This window comes from Papaver somniferum, chromosome 11 (genome assembly GCF_003573695.1).
Source record: "Papaver somniferum cultivar HN1 chromosome 11, ASM357369v1, whole genome shotgun sequence".
NCBI lineage: Eukaryota > Viridiplantae > Streptophyta > Magnoliopsida > Ranunculales > Papaveraceae > Papaver > Papaver somniferum.
The window spans coordinates 127,766,915-127,789,262 of NC_039368.1; the positions used below are offsets into that span (position 1 = coordinate 127,766,915).

At 34.9% G+C, this 22,348-nt stretch overlaps 1 protein-coding gene across 1 annotated transcript; it reads left to right on the plus strand.

Annotated features, from left to right (window-relative positions):
* Positions 1–13,825: 13,825 nt before the first annotated feature.
* On the plus strand, positions 13,826–15,105 carry LOC113322812 (carboxylesterase 1-like). Its single transcript, XM_026570965.1, has one exon. The coding sequence runs from the start codon at positions 13,878–13,880 to the stop codon at positions 14,838–14,840; it is 963 nt and encodes a 320-aa protein (XP_026426750.1). The 5' UTR covers positions 13,826–13,877; the 3' UTR covers positions 14,841–15,105.
* The last annotated feature ends 7,243 nt before the right edge of the window (positions 15,106–22,348 follow it).

Consider the following 22,348-nt stretch of genomic DNA (forward strand, 5'->3'; position numbering starts at 1 on the left):
AATAACTAAAATACATTTTTTTTGGTCCACCGACAGATAAGAAAGCATATCTGGTCCTTATTTGTTTAAAATTTTGAAATAACTAAAATACATTTTTACCTCTTTTAATAATGCACCCGAAACTGTGATCAACATTTGTAATTTTAGTTAGAAGGAGAGCAAAAAGAATTTGGTACTAGTAATGGAAGAACAAAAATTGTGTCAACTCGTTAGCTAGGGTTTGTTATGTGTGTGCAAATCGGGCATAGTTACCCTTTAAGCTAGGGTATGATATGTTTTTGCGAATCAGACGTAGTTACCCTTACAAACCGCACATAATTTCCACACATGCTTGACATCACCATGAATTAAATTAACCCACATGCTCGACATCACCGTAAATTAACTTAATCTACTCGTGTCTTGTTCATATCTTGTCCCCTGCAATGTCTATTTATCATCTCACCGTCACTAAGCCTCGGAAATTATTTTTTGTGAAATACGGAAAATGGGTCATTTTTCCAAATATTTTTAAAACATGATTCTAATGGACGAGTAAAAATTAGTATGAGTGAAATGGACACCAAAAAAATAGCAAGAATGAAACCGGATTCATCCGGTCTTAAACTTAAAAAAGAGCGACGATGAAGCTGGATGCATCCTGATGTAAATTAAAAATAAGAAAAAATATTTGAAAATGGGTAGGATGAAACTGTTTACATCCTGACTATTTTTACATTCTTGTCAATTTGAACAATATCAAATTTAACATGTCCTTTTCACCAAGAAACTGTAATTATTGGGTTAATTGACCAAGTTTGTGACATAAAATATAATATGTCAGTTTTGTCCTTTTGATTAGCCTAATTGCTTTAAGATCCTCTTTTTAAAAAATATATCGATCAGTTTGATCTAAAAGTTATCCGTGCGGGATGATATCATCATTTCTTAAACAGTATCAAAAATGCATTTTCCATTCTTATTTTCTCTCTCTTCTTGGAATATCGGAAAAAATAATGAGTCATCTCTCACGATATAAGTTGGCAATTGTCCCAAGTGTATATTTTTGTTCGGGGGTCAAGTCATATGATATGCCCTCTCCATTATATGGTTTCTTTTTTACCCCGTGGTAAATTGCTCCCTCTGGTTAAGGCTATTTCTAGTTTTCTTTTTTGAGTTTCACCCTTTTATTAATTTTTAATAACGGCACTGTGTTTTGTGCTTTTCAGTAATTTTGTGCTTTTCAGTAATACTTGATTTTTTTTTTTAACTGGATACTTGAATACTCCAATTGACACCAACGTGCTTCACCTGGACTCCCACGAGATACCAGCCCCATGGACTTTATTTTTAACTTTAAGAGACATATCATACCGAATCAAATAATGCTGTGGATGCTAAAAAGTGTCGGGCCTCCCAATATACATTGGAAGATGTGTGTGCTATAAAGAATGAATGATTTTTTAGGGACCATGATTTTTTTGAGGGGACCGTGATTTTATTAGGCCACCTTCTCTATAGTGATAAGGGGTGTTCTAAAACGTTGAAATGACTAACCTATCCTTAACCTAATTTAATTTAAAACCAACCTAATAACCACCTATATCTATATATAACCACCACCTCCTCCCACCATCACCACCCACCACCGCCGATTACCACCACCACCATCTCCGATTATCACCACCACCAACTACCGATTACCACCACCACCCCCCACCACCGCCGATTATCACCACCACCAACCACCGATTACCACCACCACCTCCTCCCACCATCACCACCACCGCCGCCTATTTAAGAAATGTAACAACATCAATGCAATCACAATTAAGTTCTGTTACATGATAATTTTATCGAGTATAAAAGACGCCAGCCGCAGCCTGATTCTGCCATGGGACCACTCGGGAGGTATTTTCCAACAAACCCTTCACTTTAATTTGATTTTGATTGCTTCAATCGAATAGAAATCATCAAAATATGGTTTTAGTGGGAGTTACAGACCCATGTTCGGTTAGGCCGATTTTCCAAAAAATCCTAGTTTACTAACCAAACTTCTTGAAAATAAAGAACACGAAGAACAGTTCGGTTCTATTAGATTTAAAACTAAGTCACTGAACTCTCTGTTCGGTTGTTTCGCAAAAAATTTTAAAGCTACAAAGTAACCGAACTCCACCCTTAGAATCGAAAAAAAACAAATCCAGTCTAACCGAATTGTGTTGTTGTGGCCACTGTGTTGAGTTACACTAGTGGGATATTGTTAGTTGCATACCGCTCTCAATGTTTAATCTTGAAGTTCACAATTTTCCAAGTTGTTATATGCCTCTTGTACCTTACATGGGAAAATAAACATACTTAAGCAAATCATTTTTATTACCGTAAGTTTTTCCTTTTCGATTGTAGCTCTAATTACTAGTGGGATATAACTTATAAAGTTTTTACTTTGTCAAATATTGTGAATGTAGTTGCACTCTACTATATTTTTATTTTTACATATGTCATGAGTGGCTGAAACATGTTTTGTAACACACTAAGTACAGGACCTTAGACCCTTTGCATCGGAGATGCTTGGAAATAGCACTTAGTGCTTTGTAATTCAAACCACTGCAATTCCCTAGTTTTGTAATAATTGGTTAATAGTTCCAACCATTTAGATGGACAAAAAAACACTATAATTCATAACCCCACAACCTGCAACTTTTGTTCAACTTTTTAATAGCTACGTATCTTTGCTTTTCCATATATCAATTTAGCTGCCAAAGGATGGTGATCAAAGAAGTTATCGCAAAAGGAAACAGTGTGAACAAACACGAGCATCTGTTTTTTTTTTTTTTTTTTTTATCGGAAGAGAAAATTTATTCAAGAAAAAGAATGTACAAGGTTCTACAAAAAATAGATAACGGAAAAGGAAAAAGAAAGCATCAAGATTACACAAACAAGGTTCTACAAAAAGTACAAACACGAGCATCTCGTGCACTACGGCATCAAGGTAAATTACTTCTGCTAAAAGAAAACTTTCCTTATTCACGTGAAAACTGTTTATAGCATATAACGAAATGGAGTTGTGATCAAGATGATAATGTTGGTGATAACACAATAAAGTGTAGCGGCTGAGTGCTTCATATATAACCACAGAACCTGCAACTTTTACTTTCGGTTGAAAAAGCTATTGCAAAAAGAGACAGCCGCGTGATCGAACACGAGCTTCTCGTGCACCATGGCATCAAGGTTTATAGAAACTTGGGAAAAAAAGTTCCTTATACACGCTTATTCAACCAACTACTATTCTTTCTGAGGTGAAAAGTTCAAATTTGTGCCGAGAAAGGTAAATGCAAATCACAATTACGGTTAGGGATATTTCGAATCTTAACTCCACTAGAAATAAGTAATTTACATTACCTTCCTTGAAGATTGATAATTTGCGAAAACCTCTTATCGTCGACTTTTCCAGCATCTTCCCAGTTAGGTTAATCGTGTGAAGAGTAGTCAATAATAATATTTTAATCAGAACAGTTCAAAATATACACCCTTTTAATATAGATAGAACAAATGCCACAAATATCCTGCTAATACTTGTTTAATCTAACGATTCTATCTAAAGTGAAATAATCAGCTAATCAGCTGTGAAGGTTTTCAGTTACACAATACCTTTTAATATAATATATCCTGATATCCTCGTTTATATTAATCTTCTTTAATTTCATACTTTTTATATTAGTCCTCCTTAACTTTATACTTTCTGTTTCAGTACGTCTAATTTCATACTTTCTATTAACATATACGTGTTACTGTTAGCTTTGACTTTTCTATTCACTTTCTATCTTACACTTAAGACTGCGAGTCATTTATCCGTTAGCCGACAGTATACGAAAGAAAAGAAGAAACAAAAAAAGAAAAAAAAATAAGAAAAAGTGGGCTATATAATGAATTTTCTCTTGTGAAATGAGAAGATAAAGAAGGAGAGACACAAAATGCACCAATAGTGATACGGGGACACTGACACAGCGATATTACTACGGGAATCCGTCAATTTTTAAAAAATGAAGATATGGGATACGGTGGGATACGTATACTTATTAAAAAATATTTTATATAATCAATAATTGATTCTAGTAAAAAAATCACATAAAATAATACAAAAAATCCTATAAATACTATTTCGAATATTAAAAAAAATATATAGATAAAAACTATCTAACACCACGCTCACCCATCAAATATCTAACTGTCTTCATCAAATATCATGGTTCTAGTTCTTGCTCGTCAAGTGAGAGATTTCCTACTTCAAGTTTTCCCACCTTATCAAGTGGATCAAATGCATCTCCACTAATATCTCACATTCCACTTTCCCCGATCCTTTCGTAGAAGATTACTGTGAGCAAACATTCAATTATCAACATTTCGAGGTTCAATCTTATTTCTCTTAATTGAATGTATAAATTCATATGTGCTCCAATTCTCTCTGAACAACACGAGGAACATAGCATCTCAAGAAGGCTCAAAACTAAATTTTTGTAATACTGGAGATGAAGCACCATAAAATAAGCAACAAGTTTTCTTTCTTTATAGTGCACATGTTATTAGGTTTAGATATGATTATTCGATGTGTTCATGAGTATAAATATCTCTAAATATTTAGATTTTATGTATAAAACTATAGATATATACATTTTGCATATCAAAATATATGCTAAAATTATAGGAAGTATCCCCTCTTAGAGTATCTCAGAGGTATCCCAAAGTATCCCCTATCCCTTTTGTAATTAAAAAAAGACGATACTTTAAATGGAGTATCTGATATGTATCCCGAGTATCCAATACTGATACGGCGCCGACACGGATACGTCAGCAATTTTGTGTGTAAAATACAAGAATTTGTGCCTCTATTTATGTGGATAGAAGAAACGCTAACGTTAGACACGGGGGCATCTTAGTAAAAAATAATGGTTTATAACACTCCCCCTGATGACACTGTGTCTAAGCTAATTGCCTCGTTAAAACCTTGTCAAAAAATCTTGAATGGACAAAACCTGATCGAAGGAAAAAAAGTACAATTATGAATAAACTGTACAAAAATGGACATATATATGTTGCCTCATTAAAGCCATGACATGGAAAACCCAGCAGGAAAACACATTGATGAAGGAAAAAGAGTACAACGTGATAGTCCAGTAAAATACCTTCTAATTTGATACCCCCCCTGATAAGTAGTTCAGTTAAATCTTGGCTTGCAAATCTTCGAGTCGGGATTTCCCAATTTCGATAAACGAATTTCTTGAGTGCATGCTGGAGATAACAATGCTTTCGTGAGAAATTTGTCACTTGATGAAGTCTCCTTTTGTGATAGTCTTCTAATGGTAGTGTTCTCAAGTTTCATGCTTCTTTACATATATTGAGGACTTGCTTCTTGGATTGCTAGCTTCTCGAAGATGATTTGCGATGTAGTTGATGTACTTGCAGGAAATCCTACAACACACCCCTTGTATTATCATAATTATGATTTCTAGATCTAAACTTATTTGATATGAAAATAAAGATAAAGATAATGAAAATAGAAAATAAGACAAAAGATTTACGTGGTTCGATCAATTTGATCTATATCCACGGGGTTAGGGATCTTCACTATGATTGTTTTTAATTACATCTTGATTACATGGAGACTCCATTAATGAGTATTTGGAGCTCTAAGTTGGTAGAGGAAGAAGAAGGAAATAATAATAATACCCATTCTAAACCTTTTCTCTCTCTCTGACTTTCCCTTTATATAGGTGTTTACATAGTGGATGACAACTCATATGTAGTGGAGTACAGCTCATATTATCTCGCGCCCAAACTACATTCTCGCAAGCTTCGCTACCTTCTCGCAAACTCTCTCTATAACTTCGCAGGCTCTATCTATAATTTCGCAAACTCTTACCGTTGTGCGATATTTGGATCCTACAGTTGATGTAATTTCTTCAACAAAGTGTCAATATGTAGTTACAGTTGCATAGGTTAAAAAAATTAGTGATCATACCTTATATGGATTAGAATGATATCCAAATTTATAGGAGATGGTTATGCATGTTAATGTGGTCTAACAAAATGACCTAGATAATGGTGGAAATCCACCAAATAACCGTAATTGATACAACTCTCCCTTGGATGACCATTATATTGTATTAAATTTCCTCGCTAAAATATTTCCAGTAAAACCCTAGTGAGAGAAAATATACACGGATGAAGGAAAAATAGCACAATATCAACATATTGAATAAAAATTCATTGTCGGCGAGATATTGCCTCGTTAAAACCTTGTCAGGAAAACCACATATGACAAAACCTGAAACAAAAGAAAACGAGTACAACTTTTGACGATTTATGGATGCTACTCAACTATGTGAGTATTACAAAAATCAACCATCAAAACAGATACTTCAATCTATATCATGTATCACAAATAGATAAAGTTCATGCAAGCATAATTTTTAATTGAAGATTTAAGGAAAAATAAAAATAAAACATATATATGTTGCATGGCGTGGATTTCAGTATTTTTAACGACTCTTCAAGAGACCTATAAAGTTGATATCATCAACTAGTGCAGCGAATATATTGTAAAGAAAGAAAAGGGATATTTGATTCAGACCTAAAATTATTCATAAGAATAACGATTATGAACTGAGATAATTATTTAGACCTCGGTTTCCCGAGTATAAATAAAAATAAGAATTAAACTTGAACAAGTTCAATAAAATAATTTTATAAATCAAATCAACTGTGTAGAATAATAACTTTGTAGACTCTTAAATAGACTTGGGAAAAAACCCTAACTAGTGCAACAAGATAAAAACAACCCAATACCGACTCAAACCCTAATTTTTTATTTTTGGTAAATTTTAGACTATATGCCACAAACGGCTACCCAAACTGACTCCTACCAAAAATTTATTAAGAAAACATAATCTTTCCTAAAATGACAAAAATAACCTTTTGAGGTCCTAAATGATGGAATTTGGCTAACATTCCAAGACCGTGAGGCAAAGATCACGTCTTGATCATTGGGCCATTTTCAATCAATTTAGACATGTCTTGAATTAAATTACGACTCTCGGGTTTTTAGCCTCCAGATAGGCTATGACATGCTCATCTGCATCATTCTTCAGGGGTGGAGAGAATTCTCCCTCGAATTTTTCTAATCATCGTCATCTGAATTATCTCCATTATACGGCACCAAATGTTTGACATTAAAAACATCATAAGTACGGATATTGCTAGGCAACTTAAACTTATAAGCATTTGGATTAATCTTCGCAATAATTTCCACTGGACCAATCTTCCGTGCCTTCAGCTTTTTATACTCACCCACAAGAAATGATCATTTGTTAATATTACCTGCAAAAATTCTCCTACTTCAAAATTAACATCTCCGTGCTTCATATTTGCCGCCTGTTTATATTTCTCATTAGCCCGAATTAAATGTTCTTGAGCCAACTTGTGAACTTGTTGCAATTATTGGATACGCTATTCATCTACAACTTCAACTCTCTTCAAATCAGGAACATCTGCTAAATCTACCGGTGCTCATGGGTTGTATCCATAGAAAAATCTCGAAAGGACTTATAACCAGACTACGATTTACTGACTGATTCAATGCAAACTCATCTTGGCAAAGTTTTTGATCCCAACTCTTCAAATATTCTCCGACCAGATACCGCAGTATATCACCCAATGAACGGTTCACAACTTCTCTTTGTCCATCACTTTGAGGATGATATGCGCTACTCAAGTCAGGCCTCTTGTGTCCCGGTCACTAACAATTGAAAAAGGAAATTCATGCACTACTTCAGTGCATAATTAGTAGTCTTCTTGCAATCAATGAAATATGTCATCTTTGAAAAACGGTCAACAACTAAAAATACTAAATCATTTCCTCTCTGAGTTCGAGGTAAACCCAATACGAAATCCATAATCAAATCTATCCAAGGTTGACTTGGAAATTTCAACGGGATATACAAACCTGCATTAGACGTTTTTCCTTTTGATACTTGACAGATTCAACATCTATCCAAAAATCTTCCAACCTCACGTCTCATGCTAGGCCATTTATACGATTTCGAAACAAGTTGAAAAGTCTTGTCTCTTCCCATATGTCCTTCGTCATTTAGCCTGAGACTAGAATATGGAATACATATTTGATATTCACTTCTTGCTCGTGTATTGAGAACATTCACAATCACCACGAAATACAGATCAGTTTGAATAAGATCAGAATATGAATCAAAATCAAATACCTCAGTTCTCATAGTACTAAGCAATAGACTACTGCGACTAAAGGCATCAACAACTTGATTCTGCGATACATCCTTGTGTTTCAGCATAAAAGAGAACTCTTGTGGATAACCAGCCCACCTACCATGTCTAAAAGAAAGTTTTTCTTTACTATTAATGTCCTTCAAAGAATCATGATCAGAAAACATTACGAACTCATTATGAATAAGATAGTGACGCTAATGCTTCAAAGCCTGAACTATTGCATAGAAATCAACATCATAGGTACTACAGTTGAGCTTATCATCATTAAAATTCTCATTAAAATAAGTTGCTAGATGTCCTTCTTGACTCAAAACAGATCCAATTCCCACCTTTGATGCGCCACAGTGTAATTCAAACGTCTTGCTGAACTCAGGTAGCACTAACATCGGTTCATTAATCAACTTTGTCTTGACAAATTCAAAGGCTTCATCAGCTTTGTCAGACCATGCAAACTTTCCTCCTTTCATGCATTCATTGATTGGGCTATAATGGTACTGAAGTGGGGAATAAAACATCGGTTAAAGGAGAAAATCCGTGGAAACTTCTTACCTCATGCAAAGTACTAGGTTTAGTCCAATTTTTAACAGATTTAACTTTCACTCGTCCACTGTGATCCTGTCCTTGGTCACAACATAACCGAGAAACAAAACTCGATCTGTCATGAAGGAACACTTCTTAATGGCTCCAAACAGTTTCTCCCTACTTAACACAGAAAGAACTTCTCGAAGGTGTTGGACACGCAAGTCCATATTAACACTATAAATGAGAATGTCATCAAAATAAATAACCAAAAAAGTAATGACAAAAGATCCCAGTACTTGATTCACGATACACATGAATGTATTTGGTGCATTGGTCAAACCGAATGGAATAACCATCCACTCATATATACCCTCTAGAGTTTTAAAAGAAGTCTTCCACTCATCACATTCACGAATCCTGATATGATGGTCTCCTCTTTTCAAGTCTAACTTGGTGACCACCTTATCTCCACTCAACTAATCTAACAAGTCATCCTACCTTGGAATAGGAAAACGGTATTTGATTGTAATTTTTTTGATAACTCGACTGTCAACACACATCCTCCACGTACCATCTTTCTTCGGGATTAACAAGGACGATATTTCACACAGACTAAGACTCTGGCAGAGCAATCCCTTTTGTAAAAACTCTTCAACTTGGCGAATGAGTTCTCCATTCTCTTTAAGATTCATTCTGTAATGCTATTTGTTCGGAATGCTTGATCCAGGAATTAGATTAATGCGATGTTGAATATCCCGGAGTGGTGGTGACTCATCAGGAAAATCATTAGTAAAGACATCCACAAATTCTTCAATTAAAGGTTAAGCTGCAATGGAGATACTACTTGCAGCATGTTCTTCTTTGCCAATCAGCACATATATTTCACTTGCATCTTCTATCTCATCTTCAAAACTGCTTGAACGATAAGAGATTAGTAACTTCTATAGTGGATGGTTTAGGAACAATCTCTTTACTTGGTACAAGTATTATATGGACATTGTCCCATAAAAAATAGTAGGTATTCCTATAACCATCATGACTAGTTTCCTGTCAAACTCTCATGGTCGACCCAACAACAAGTGACTAGCATCCATGCTAGTAGCATCACACCAGATCTTATCTTTATATTTTTTACCAATTGAAAAGGAAATTAAGTAACGTTTATTTACTTTTACCTCGTTCTCTTTCTGAAGCCATAAAAGCTTGTAAGGGTATGGATGTGCCTTGGTTTCCATCTTAAACCTTTTCACAACCTCTTCATCAATCGGATTCTCGCAACAGACAGGATCAATAACTAGATGACAAACTTTTCCTTCTATCGTGCAAGTTGACTGGAATATGTTCGTGCGCAACCACATGTCTCCATCTTCTTGACGTGGAGTAAGGCAATTTCTTCTCACTACAAAGTCTACTCCTTGATCTCCATGAACAACTTCATAAAAAGGGTCACTATCTTCAGGAGCATCATCGAAAATATGTTTGCCATCATCGGCATTGTATTATTCAGTGATAAACACCTTATTCACTCGCTCTCCTTTGGAACAATCACTTCCCTTGTGACCAAGTTCTATAAACTTATGACATCGGCCTCTAAAAGTATTAACTGAGGATTTATTTGGTGCTGACACATAATTAGGTTCAGTAGTTGTACCTAGTGTTGAAGTACTATGGTTACTTATTGGAGATGTAGCCACATTGATACCCCAATTTGAGTTTCTACTCCCCGCTTGTTTCTCTATCTTCCTTGCTCTGTGATGTGCATCCAAAATAGAAATACAGTCAAACATGTTGAGCGTGTTCTGATATTTTTGAGAGATTCCACCTATATAACGACCCACTATTTACGCTTCCGTCTCCGACAAGTCATTCAAAGTAATAAGTCGATAAAACTCCTTGGTGTACTCATCGATAGAACATGCTCCTTTGCGTAGGTTTTGCAGTTGTTGGTACAACATGAAAATGTAGTTATTCAACAATAATTCAGCTCGCATGTGTTTCCTCATCTTCTCTACGAGACTAAATTATCTTTCCCCTTACGAATGCTTTGTAGTTTGTGTTGTTGCCGCCACGAGTTAGCTTTCTCATGGAACATAGTTGTGACCAACGAAAATCGTTTGTTATCTGGTACATCTTTAAATTCCAAGACTTCCTTAACCGTATTCAACCAAGAAACAAACTCCTTTGGTTCTAAAACACAATGAAATTATAGAATCTCTACTTTTATTCATTCATTCCAGTGACCAGAATCTTCTCGCCGGACTAATCTATTAGCATTAGGGTTCTCGTCACCCTCTTCTTCTCCTACGTCTTCAATGCGCAGAATGTTTGGCGAATCAACAGACTTTCTCTCTGCCATTATTTGTCCTCTCATTGCATCAAAATCCTTTGGAAAACCTTCCCGGCCTCAACCACGACCTCTACCTCGACCGACTTGTACTCTTGGTGGCATCGTATGAACCCTAAAATCGATGGCTCTGACACCAAACTAGTGCAGCGGATATATTGAAAAGAAATAAACGAGATTTTTTGTCCAGACCTCGAATTATTCCTAGGAATAACGATTATGAACAGAGATAATTATTTAGACCTCGGTTTCCCGACTATAAATAAAAATCATAATTAAATTTGAACAAGTTCAATAAAATAATTTTATTAATAAAATCAATTGTACAAAATGATAACTTTGCAAACTCTTAAATAGACTTGGGAAAAAACCCTAACTTGTGCAACAAGAAATGATAAAAACAACACAAAACTGACTCAAATCCTAATTTGTTATTTTTGGAAAATTTTAGTTTATCTAAAATAATGAAAGTACTCACTAAATAAAACTATATGCCACAAACGACGACCCAAACGGACTCCTAACGAAGAAGTTATTAAGAAAATAAAATTTTTCCTAAAACGGCAAAAACGGCCTTTTGAGACCCTAAATGATGGAATTCCGCTAAAATTCCAAGATCGTGATGTATAGATCATGTATTGATCGTTGGGACATTTTCAATCAATTAATACCCGTCTTGGGATAAATTACGATACTCGGGTTTTTAGCCTCCAAATACGTTATAGCTTGCTCATTTGCATCATCAACTAATCCATATTTTATTACATTGCAAAAATTTCGAAAAACACTTAAAGGATTGTTAAACCTGATATGATCGAGTCAGGTGGCTGCCTGAATATAATTTGAATCCTCCAAGGATTAGAAATTGAATATGTTCTCGGACCACTTGTGTGAACACAATATGAGTCCTTCAAGGACTACCACGCCAAGTGCATTGTATAAAGAGAACAATTATTGAATCGTTCTAGGGCCTGAGCAAAAATAGAACCCTCTAATCATTTTTACAATGAACATATTTATCGTATAACGACGCATTATGACTACTCCAACCTATAACTAATAGGCTTGGCATTTTTAAGGTGTTAAGTTTTTTGATCCAAAAATGCGTCAATCGAAATATTAGTCCATTCCAATTTGGATTGAATGCCAACCAATCACATTTGTCGGTAATACTCATCAGAGGGGTTCACAACCACCATCATTTACTATTCTAGTAGTTACTTTAAATGAATATTCGACAATCATATTAGCTTACTACGATCCCACAAAATTATATTATCCTACTATTCAAGTGAGAATATAATAATATTGAGAATATGAATCGTGTTCTGTAGTCTCAATTGGAGCACTACTTGTAACCTCTCATAAAGAGGTACCTATTTGCTAGATGTGACTCGATTTTTCTTTTCAAACGGTGTAAGCTTATAGCAAAGCAAAATGAGATTTTACATGTCGATCATTTAATGGCATCCTTTATCGAATTGATCATAATGTGAGAGAATTGATATAACTTTTAAGCTAATGAATACCAACGTTTGGTGGTGTATGGTCTGCCCCTGATTACGGCGAAAATATAATCATCTCATATACAGAAACAAGTTTCGTAGAGTATTATCTGATTAAATCAAGGATATATACTCATCATAATTTCTGAATGTTAACAACACCAGGTTGGACAGAAGATACTGACTACAAGAGCCATAAAAAAATTGTCCTAATGAATATCAACTATGGAATTTATTAGATATAACCATAATATACAAATTAAAACTCCAATGATTTTGTGACTTTTAGGGCCGATGAGATAATCATTTAGAATGAAATTATAGACATATTTTTGTAAAAGAAAATTATATCAAGGTTGATAAATTCACTTACAAGGACTAATGACATGGCCTAACAAGTCGGGTGCGCACCCACTGACCTTGAGCGTCCTTTCGTATTCCAATCACAAGTGGAACAGTCCAAAATTTCAGAGATTATTAGCAAGAAGAAAAATTAAAAATGATTGATACCCCTCAAGAATGCAACAAGTTTTCATTCACTGGTATTTGCAATTGGTTTAAACCATAATAATGATAGTTTGTCCCTCTAAGATTGACTGGGAAAACCAAATCCAGTTGACTTATACGTTTCTTTAAACCAAATCAATTGGTTTAAACCATAATAATGATAGTTTCTCCCTGTAAGATTGACAGGGAAAACCAAATCTAATCGGCTTATAGTTTCTTTATAAGAAAAATAAAAAATCATCATCATTGTTATTTGGAGAGAAAAAATCATCCAGTCTTTGTGGTTGATGAATGGTTTATTTGAAGGAATAGAAACCAGTGATATGTTATTTTGATAAATGGTAATATATAAAATCTTGTAATTAAAAAAGATATAAATGTTAGATATCAATTACATGATCATTATCCAATAATATACAAAAATACTAACTTGATTGGTGGTAGGTTATTTAACCATGTATGTGATTCATTGTAGCAATTAAATCGAAAAAAAGTTTAAAACTGTCTATAACTTTTTTGAATGATACGTACGTACTTTATAACTGTCGAAACAAAGTTTCACCTTGTCATCCATCTGTTAGCCGACCATATAGAAGAAAGGTTAAATAAAATGGGCTCTGTAATGAATCTTCTTAATAGTAAGAGAGGGACCCTAAATTCTCTTATACTATAAATATCGACTCCATTTATCCAAAGTTCAAACATCATCCAATAAAAATCCAACAATGGCAGATCCTTATGAATTCCTAATGTGCATTCACAATCCTGAAGAAGATACCCTAACAAGAAATTTTCCGATTCCTGCTACTCCCTTAGATCAAAACACCAAAGACATTTCTTTAAATCCTGATAGGAAAACCTCACTTCGAATCTTTCGGCCACCAACCAAAGAACCTCCTGTAACAAAGAATAAGCTGCTTCCTATCATAATTTATTTCCATGGTGGAGGTTTCATTCTTTTCAATGCAGATTCAACTATGAACCATGACTTTTGTCAATCGATTGCTACACATATACCCGCGCTGGTCGTTTCTGTAGACTACCGTCTTGCTCCTGAAAACCGACTTCCCGCTGCCTATGATGATGCTGTTGATGCTTTAAACTGGGTCAAAGACCAAGGTTTAGGCAAACTAAATAATAGTGAAGTATGGTTAAAAGAGTATGGTGACTTCTCAAAGTGTTTCATTATGGGGTGCAGCTCAGGTGCTAATGTTGCATATCATGCCAGTTTAAGAGCAATAGAAATGGATCTTGAACCAGCTAAGATTAATGGATTAATATTACACTGCCCTTTTTTTGGTAGTCTTGAGAGAACTGAATCAGATTCAAAAGTGATCAACAATCAGGACTTGCCGCTTGCCGTAAGGGATGTCATGTGGGAACTGGCGTTGCCGCTTGGGTCTACTCGTGATCACGTTTATTGTAATCCGAATATTGATCATGATGGATCATCATCTGGAAATATGGTGGGGTTAATCGAGAGATGTTTTGTGGTAGGATTTTATGGGGATCCACTTATTGATCGACAAATTCAGCTGGTGAAGATGCTGGAGGAAAAAGGTGTGAAGGTTGAAACTTGGATTGAACAAGGAGGGTATCATGGGGTGCTATGCTTTGACCCTATGATACGTGAAACCTTTTTGGAAAAACTAAAACATTTTATTTTAAACGACGAATTTATATACTAAAATATATTATTAGTATTAAACAATGAAATTCTTATTTTTTCTAAAATGAGCTTTTGGACGAAACATTGTGTACGAACTAGCTGATGTAATTTTTCGTTTTACCGGATTTTTCATTTTTTTTGCTTTCTTTCTGCTCTCTTTTATAAGTCGTTCTTGCTCTGTGTCATCGCATCTGTTTCGTTTCCTACCTTCTTTATATATAAATTCTTGTACTTTCCATTGTGAAACTCCTGAGCATATTATTTTCCATTGTGACTTTGTTTTATCTGTGTGGAACTCAGTCCCTTGGGGAGTCAATATTATCAATATCAAAATTCTACCACCACTGCTAAAGCTTGGGCAAAGGATTTTCTAGATAATAACTTACTCTTAGACCAAAAATGTGCTATTATAACAACTGTTTGGTGTATATGGAGGGATAGATGTATGCATGTTTTCCAAAACCCAAGTTTGAATAAGGACTCCACTGCTAGATTTGCTGTTAGGTTGAGAAATGAGATGCAGCATGATACCAGTACTCTCTTGAATAGGCAGGATAATGTCACATTTCCAAATGATGCTAGACACCCTAGGACAGAAAATCTACCACGGGACTTTCTGCTTCTTTAGTGTGATGCTTCATTTGATATGATTACTAATAGGGCAGGAATTGGCATTGTGGCTACTGATATTGCAGGCAATTTCAAGAGATGTAAAACTCTCCCAGCAGTGACAAGAGATGTCGAGGAAGCTGAGAGTCTAGCGGTCTGGGAAGCAATCAACTGGGCTAAAACTAGGGGAGTGGACAACTTTTGTATTCTCAGCGACGCAAAAAATGTCACTTCGTATCTTATCAATAAACAATACCAAACTAGTTGGTACAGCAGCACCATCTTAGATGACAGCATTTCAATTATTGAATCTTTTCAGTTTTTTGAATTTCAGAACATTCATAGAAGTTTTAACTTGCTGGCCGACAAGGCAGCCAAGAATTGCAAACAGAACAGGATAGCAGGTGTATGGTTGTCACATCAACCGCACTTCTTTGCTCAGAACTCTACTTCTTAAAATTTCAAAACAATTTTTTCTTTTCTAGCAAAAAAAAAAAATCTTGTACTTAAAAAAAAACACAAAAAACAGCGTTTGTATCGAATCAATAAGACTATGAAAATTGGCCTCCAATATTGACAGATTAAATACTTTTCAGATTTATATAATATTATTTAGAAACCTTTGAATTTTTTATTTTTATATTTCTCTATGGGATTGCTGAATTAGGAGACTGGTCAACTCAGATTTGATTTTTCGCCAAAGTTAATTTTTAACTTCCATACATTTTGATATGTATGAATATATTAAATCAAATAGACCGGGATAGAAGGATATCTAAATCCTTTAAAATTCTAACTCATATGAGCTCCACGTTGAATGGTGAGCGTCACCGTTCGCTTAGAAAAGAGTTTTAATATTCGCTTAGATCTTCTTTAATGGTGGTTATGGATCTTTCATATGTGGCATCACTTTTAAGACATCTTCTAGGTATAAAATCCTAAATGTTAGGAGAAAATAAATTTTGTCTCCAACCCATAAAATGTTGTATCATCCTTTTACTTATTTGTAGGCATATGATTGGTTAAAATTATTTCTTTTCTTGTTTTTAGTGATTTTTACTAACAAAAATGTGACTAGGATGGGAAGACATCCTCCAAGTGAATGTCTAAAACTAGAGGTTGACCTAGAGGATGTCTAACTTTTTTTTGCCACATCATCCTCACATCAATGGGTTGGAGATGATTTTTTGTAAAAATTGTTATGTATCCTATGTGGATGAAGACTTTTTTATTCACACACATTCCATTGGAGAAGCCCTTAGAAAAGAGCTCCAATATTTAACCTGGTGAGTACACTTGGCGAGATTCTATTGGTCTGAGGGGTTAAAACTTAATTTTCGAGAGAATGATAAAAGAAAAAAATCGAGAAAAAAATATCGAAAACCCTAATCTCTTCTTTTTCGCATCCTTTCCTCTCCAGTCTACACCTTTCTTCTTCGTTATCATGTGTGTCGATTCCTCATGATGGTAACGAAATTTAAATTGAAACTCCCGTATTCGCTCAAAACTTACACAACGACAGGTTCTTCCGTTGACTGGTGTTGAGCGGAGGAGATTGAGAAGTGCTTGAGTTTAAGACTTGGAAATCAATTGAAATTGGAGGGAGTTATTCAATGCAAGCTTTAACTAAGATGTCTGTTTGAATTTATCTTTTAACTCTATTGCGCATGTCGACAATTTTCTAAACAGGTGCGTCTCTGAAGATTGTAGTAAAATTTGAGAAAATTCTACATGTGGATCTCTTTCTCTGCTGCTCCAGCATATACATGGGTTCTTCTCCACTCCACTAACTACAACTAATGGTTTTGTTATTCCCGATTAGAAGCATTGCTGAGGCACTTAAACTTTGGCGCGGTATTGAGTGTTGCTCTTTAAGTAAATTTTTGAGAAGTTGTAGATGAAATTATGGTTTATGGTTTCATTAATTTTCATTTGAAACTGAGATGACTGAACTGTTGCTGCCCATCTGATTATAGTATTATCCATATTTTAAACTGTGGTCTAAGAATCCCATTAGGTTATGTGGAACAGAGAAGGGTGATGAGAGCATAATAAACTGTTATTGCCCATCCAAGTACAAAATATTCAATATTATAAACTTCTGTCTAATTAAAATTTACTAACTCCATTAGGTTGCAAAAGCAGCCCAGGTGGTGAAATGACTTCATGTTGAACACAATTTCATCTTTGCCGAACTGTTAGTTAGGAGATAGTTATGAGATGGCTTGAAATTCTGTCATGTAACTTTCAGTTATGTAACATAGACAGCTTCACCCATTTATCTAATGTACTATTTTTTCACTTGCAGATAATCCTTTTTTGTCATACATAAGCATTTAACTATTGGTACAGAATGTATGGCTTTCTATCTTTTGTGGTATTAGGGTTTTATCCCTCTTCATTCTCTTCTTTACGCACTTCACTTCTCATCACTGGAATTTGGAAACTACTCACTAATTCGCAGGACTCTGATGTCACCGGGATAACTAAGATGTACATATCAGTGATTATTTTGACCCTTCCTCCATAAACCCTAAAACTCCAAGCTTTGTGATTCTGTTCGCAGGCAATAGTACAATAGTTATGTTTCATACCTACCTTGGCCAATACCATATCTCATCTTATTTATTTGCTTTACAGGATTCTTAATTGTTTGGCGCAGTTATATGCAAAAGACATTACTGTGGATGATAATCATGAACTTTATGTGCCTCTTCAGAGAGAGAGGGGTAAATGTTTTGAGGGTTTTATTTAAGTGTCTAATTATAGATAAATTTGCCATTTTAAGTTTTTTAAATTTGGAACCATGTTTATCCTAAACTAATTACATGGTCTCCGATGCGGAGAAACTAAGTTTTCCAGGTTTATGTTCTTATCTTTCCTTGTTATTGTGTTTGTGTTAGGAAAAAATTGATTATTTCTCTCTTTAGTCACTTGCTTTTTATTTTTCTATGTTTTGCTGTGAAATCAGAAGATTGGGATTCAGTTATTGAGGTAGTGGGAAGCTTGGGTATGATTCGAATTAGGTTTTCTCAGCAAGATGATACAAGTTTATATGAAGTTGGACATAAAGTCCTGTACACAAGGTGACATATATGAATATTTCATGAGGTGATTAGAAAATCGCTTTATACTCTAATGTAACAACCCTCAAGCTCGTCAACGCTAATAGACCAGTCAAGAGACGAATTAGCCGTTAAATTGGATATCGAATGAAGAAGATACCAAGCTCCGAAGGAAGTCGGAGTAGAAGTTGGTCAACCTGCTGTTGACCGTCACCGGTACCTTGAATTGACAGTGACCTTGACCGTTGCACTTGAACCTGGTTTTGACTATTGTTAAACTAATAAAGTGGAAATTAAATTATCCTAATTGCAACTAGCTAATCATCAGTTAATGTTAACTAGGTAAGGCTAATAAGAAAGAAATGAAATTATTATAAAAAATGTGTAACTTAAATTACTTGCTTGAGTGAGTGTTGGGCACATGTGGTGTCCATTTGCTAGTCATGGTAGAGATGCAGGTGTTATAGATATTAAGATAGTATATTAAGATGCGGAACAGAACACAAAAATCATGCATGTGGTAGAATCCTAGTGTCAATTGTTTAAATGCTTCAATAGTACCTAATGACTAGTTTGAAATAGATTAGTTTCTACTTCCATTTTTTTCTTAGGTTTCTTCTAGTGCGAGAGTAAGAAAAACCATGAGAGTATAAATATATGGGTGTACGAAGGAGATTTAGAGTTCTTGACGGGGGTGTCTACAATTGTAAAGAAATTACTGAAGATGAAAGTTTTGGAAAATAATAGGGGTGGTGGTTGATCACTTTAATTTTCTACCTAATCAACAAATATATATGCCTATTAGGGTCCGTTTGGCATGCTAAATTTTGCAATGCAAGGTAATAGCAACTACCAGTAGTAGGAAGTCATGGCTTCGAACTACCAGGAGTACAAATAGATGTGTTTGGCATGGTAATAGCAGTTCCGTAAAACCAATAAAAAAAAACGAAGAAAAAGTTAAATAAAACTATTGAAATTCCCTTCAACAAAAATAGATCGTTTTTATTCCAATCGATGTTCACATAATCATAAATAGAAGATACACCTTAAAAAACCAGAGAAATCAAGGGTTTTGTTCAATGATGATTTTCATCTCTAAAAGTAAATCTAGATGTACAAATAGAGAAGAAGACTAAGATATCAATTCTACCTGTAAATATTTTTTTGATTAGTTTTGATTGTGATGTGGGTAACCGGAATTGCAGAGATGAGAAAAAAGGGTTCATGAAAACCACAAAGATCAATTGAGAAAGATGAAATCAAACAGAGATGAGAAAAAGGAGATCATGACAACCACAAAGGTCAGTTGAGAAAGATAAACGAAATTGATATTTATCATCAAAATCTTTGGAGTCAGATTTGATCAAAGGGAATAGTTTATGTGTGCAATAAAGGGCGACATTCAATGCAGAGGTTGAGAGGTGAACATTCAAAATCGCCCAATGGAGGTAATAGGAACTACCGCGTAGTTGTTATTCCGTGCCGTTTAACCATGCCAAACACCAAAACACTGAATGCAGCCCTTGACCACGCCGTTGACTACACTACCTCCGTCTATTACGCCCATTCCAAACGGACCCTTAGTTTGTACTTTTTTTTTCCTGAATATAAAAGTTAGTTGTTGCTTGTGATTTATCAGAGTTGATTAGTATAAAACCAGCTTAAAGTAGTAACCTGGGTGTTTGGATATAGTTCTGGTTAATTATATACTAGTTAGTTTAGAATTAGGATAAATCTACCCATAGTGGTTAGTTAATTGTCTGCATGTGAAGAGAGGGTGTACAACAACCTCACCCAATATTTCGATTAGCAATATGTATGGACAAACTCCAATATACTTTCAAGAAAATCAACTAGACTCAATCTTAATAAAGTATATCAAATATATTTCTCTTTCTTGATTCAGTTATTTCTCAAGCAAATAGAAATTTGCGAGTCTAATTGAATACAAGAGAAATCACTTTAACGGTACCAAAGACCAATGTTCAAGTATCAATCAATTTCAATCAACAATCAAAGGTCGGATTTCCAACTGATTGATTCTAACGCACAACCTGTGATATTTCAATTATATAACAAAATATAATGCGGAATAGAAATAACACAGACGCCAGAATTTTGTTAACGAGGAAACCGCAAATGCAGAAAACCCCCGGGACCAAGTCCTGATTGAACACCACATTGCAATAGTAGTCCTTCGTATTGTATGATGATTTCCATGGAGTTCTCGAGCTCAACTACAGTTTCTATCCTAGTCCGAGACTTAGCTATAGTAGACTAGAAATCAAGACTTATAGTTTTGATCACTAACATTGACAAACATGCTTGAGATAGCAACGCATGCGAGTTCGACCGAGCAATGATCTAACAACATGAATCTTAGTAGTTGCAGTTCTTTTATTATCCTTAGGGTCGGGTATATGTTTTCCATGTTGATTGTGTGATGGTTTTAAATTCTTAAAGTGTGCGTGTTTCCTGATTTTCCATCTGTGTGATGGATACGAGCGAGAATCGGACTGAGACGGGCAAGGTAGGAGTGGCTTGTTACCAAAAGAGTTGAGAATCGATAACAAATTCTCTTGTATTCATTTTCGTGTGTTTTTCATGGTCATTCGCTTGTATGTTGATGGTTCCTCATATTACGGGGTATGCTAACCCGATATATAAGCCCTATATGCTTTGGGGACTTCCCCATGTTTGCCGGTATGGAATGGTGCCAAGGCCCGGGTTTTCCTGATAGTATTTATTACTTTTATTGTTCTAGAGGAACCTTCAACATGCGATATGAATGCGTTTTGTTTTCATCCGACATGCATTATAGTTTTTGATGAATGTTTGAGAGTTTGTTATATATTTCCTCTGAGCACCCCTTTGGGGATGATATGCTCATTCGTTTCCTGCTCCAGTTTCAGATAACAGGTTCGACAAGCTTACCCAAAGATGATCAAGATTGGATGATTCTATTTTTTTTTTGTTTTTATGTATCTACACGGTTTGGAAACCAACACATTATTGTAAATGTCTAATTGGAGAGGCAATCTATATTTCTCAGAGAGGATTTAGATTATGGGTAAATCTTTTATTAGAACCTGTTAATTATTGCTTAAGTAGATGTTTTAGATTCATTATGCCTCAGATTGTAGAATGTTAACTTACATTTCTAAGTAGCTGGATTTAGGGGTGTCACAGTACTGTGATTTTTTTCTACTGGAGTCATTAACTTCCTTTTGCTTTAAGTTGATTGGGCCGACCGAGCGAAGCGATGGATGACCTTTATATGACCACTTTTTTATAAATTGTAAGTCATCAATTAACATAAAAAGATTGGATTTTGGTGCAACAATGAAAGGACTAAAACTAACGTAAATACAAGACAAAATTAATGGTAATCACGTAAATTTCGTGGGAAAAAAAAGGACACGGAGATTGGAAATATTTTAATTGTTGAGGAAGTTTAGTAAAACCCAACGTAAAGTGACCTAAAGGTTGCAGGATCGAATTGCTACCTCCTCCTCCTTTTTTTCCTTTTTTTTTCGTTCTTCTTTCTTCCTCATCCATGAAATCTTTCTTCTTCATCCATGAAACCGAGAGAGGATATCGAGACAGAGAATAATTACAACTCAAGGGGAAAAAAATTCAATCTGTTCTTCTTCTTCTTCTTCTTCTTCTTCTTCTTCTTCTTCTTCTTCTTCTTCTTCTTCTTCTTCTTCTTCTTCTTCTTCTTCTTCTTCTTCTTCTTCTTCTTCTTCTTCTTCTTCTTCTTCTTCTTCTTCTTCTTCTTCTTCTTCTTCTTCTTCTTCTTCTTCTTCTTCTTCTTCTTCTTCTTCTTCTTCTTCTTCTTCTTCTTCTTCTT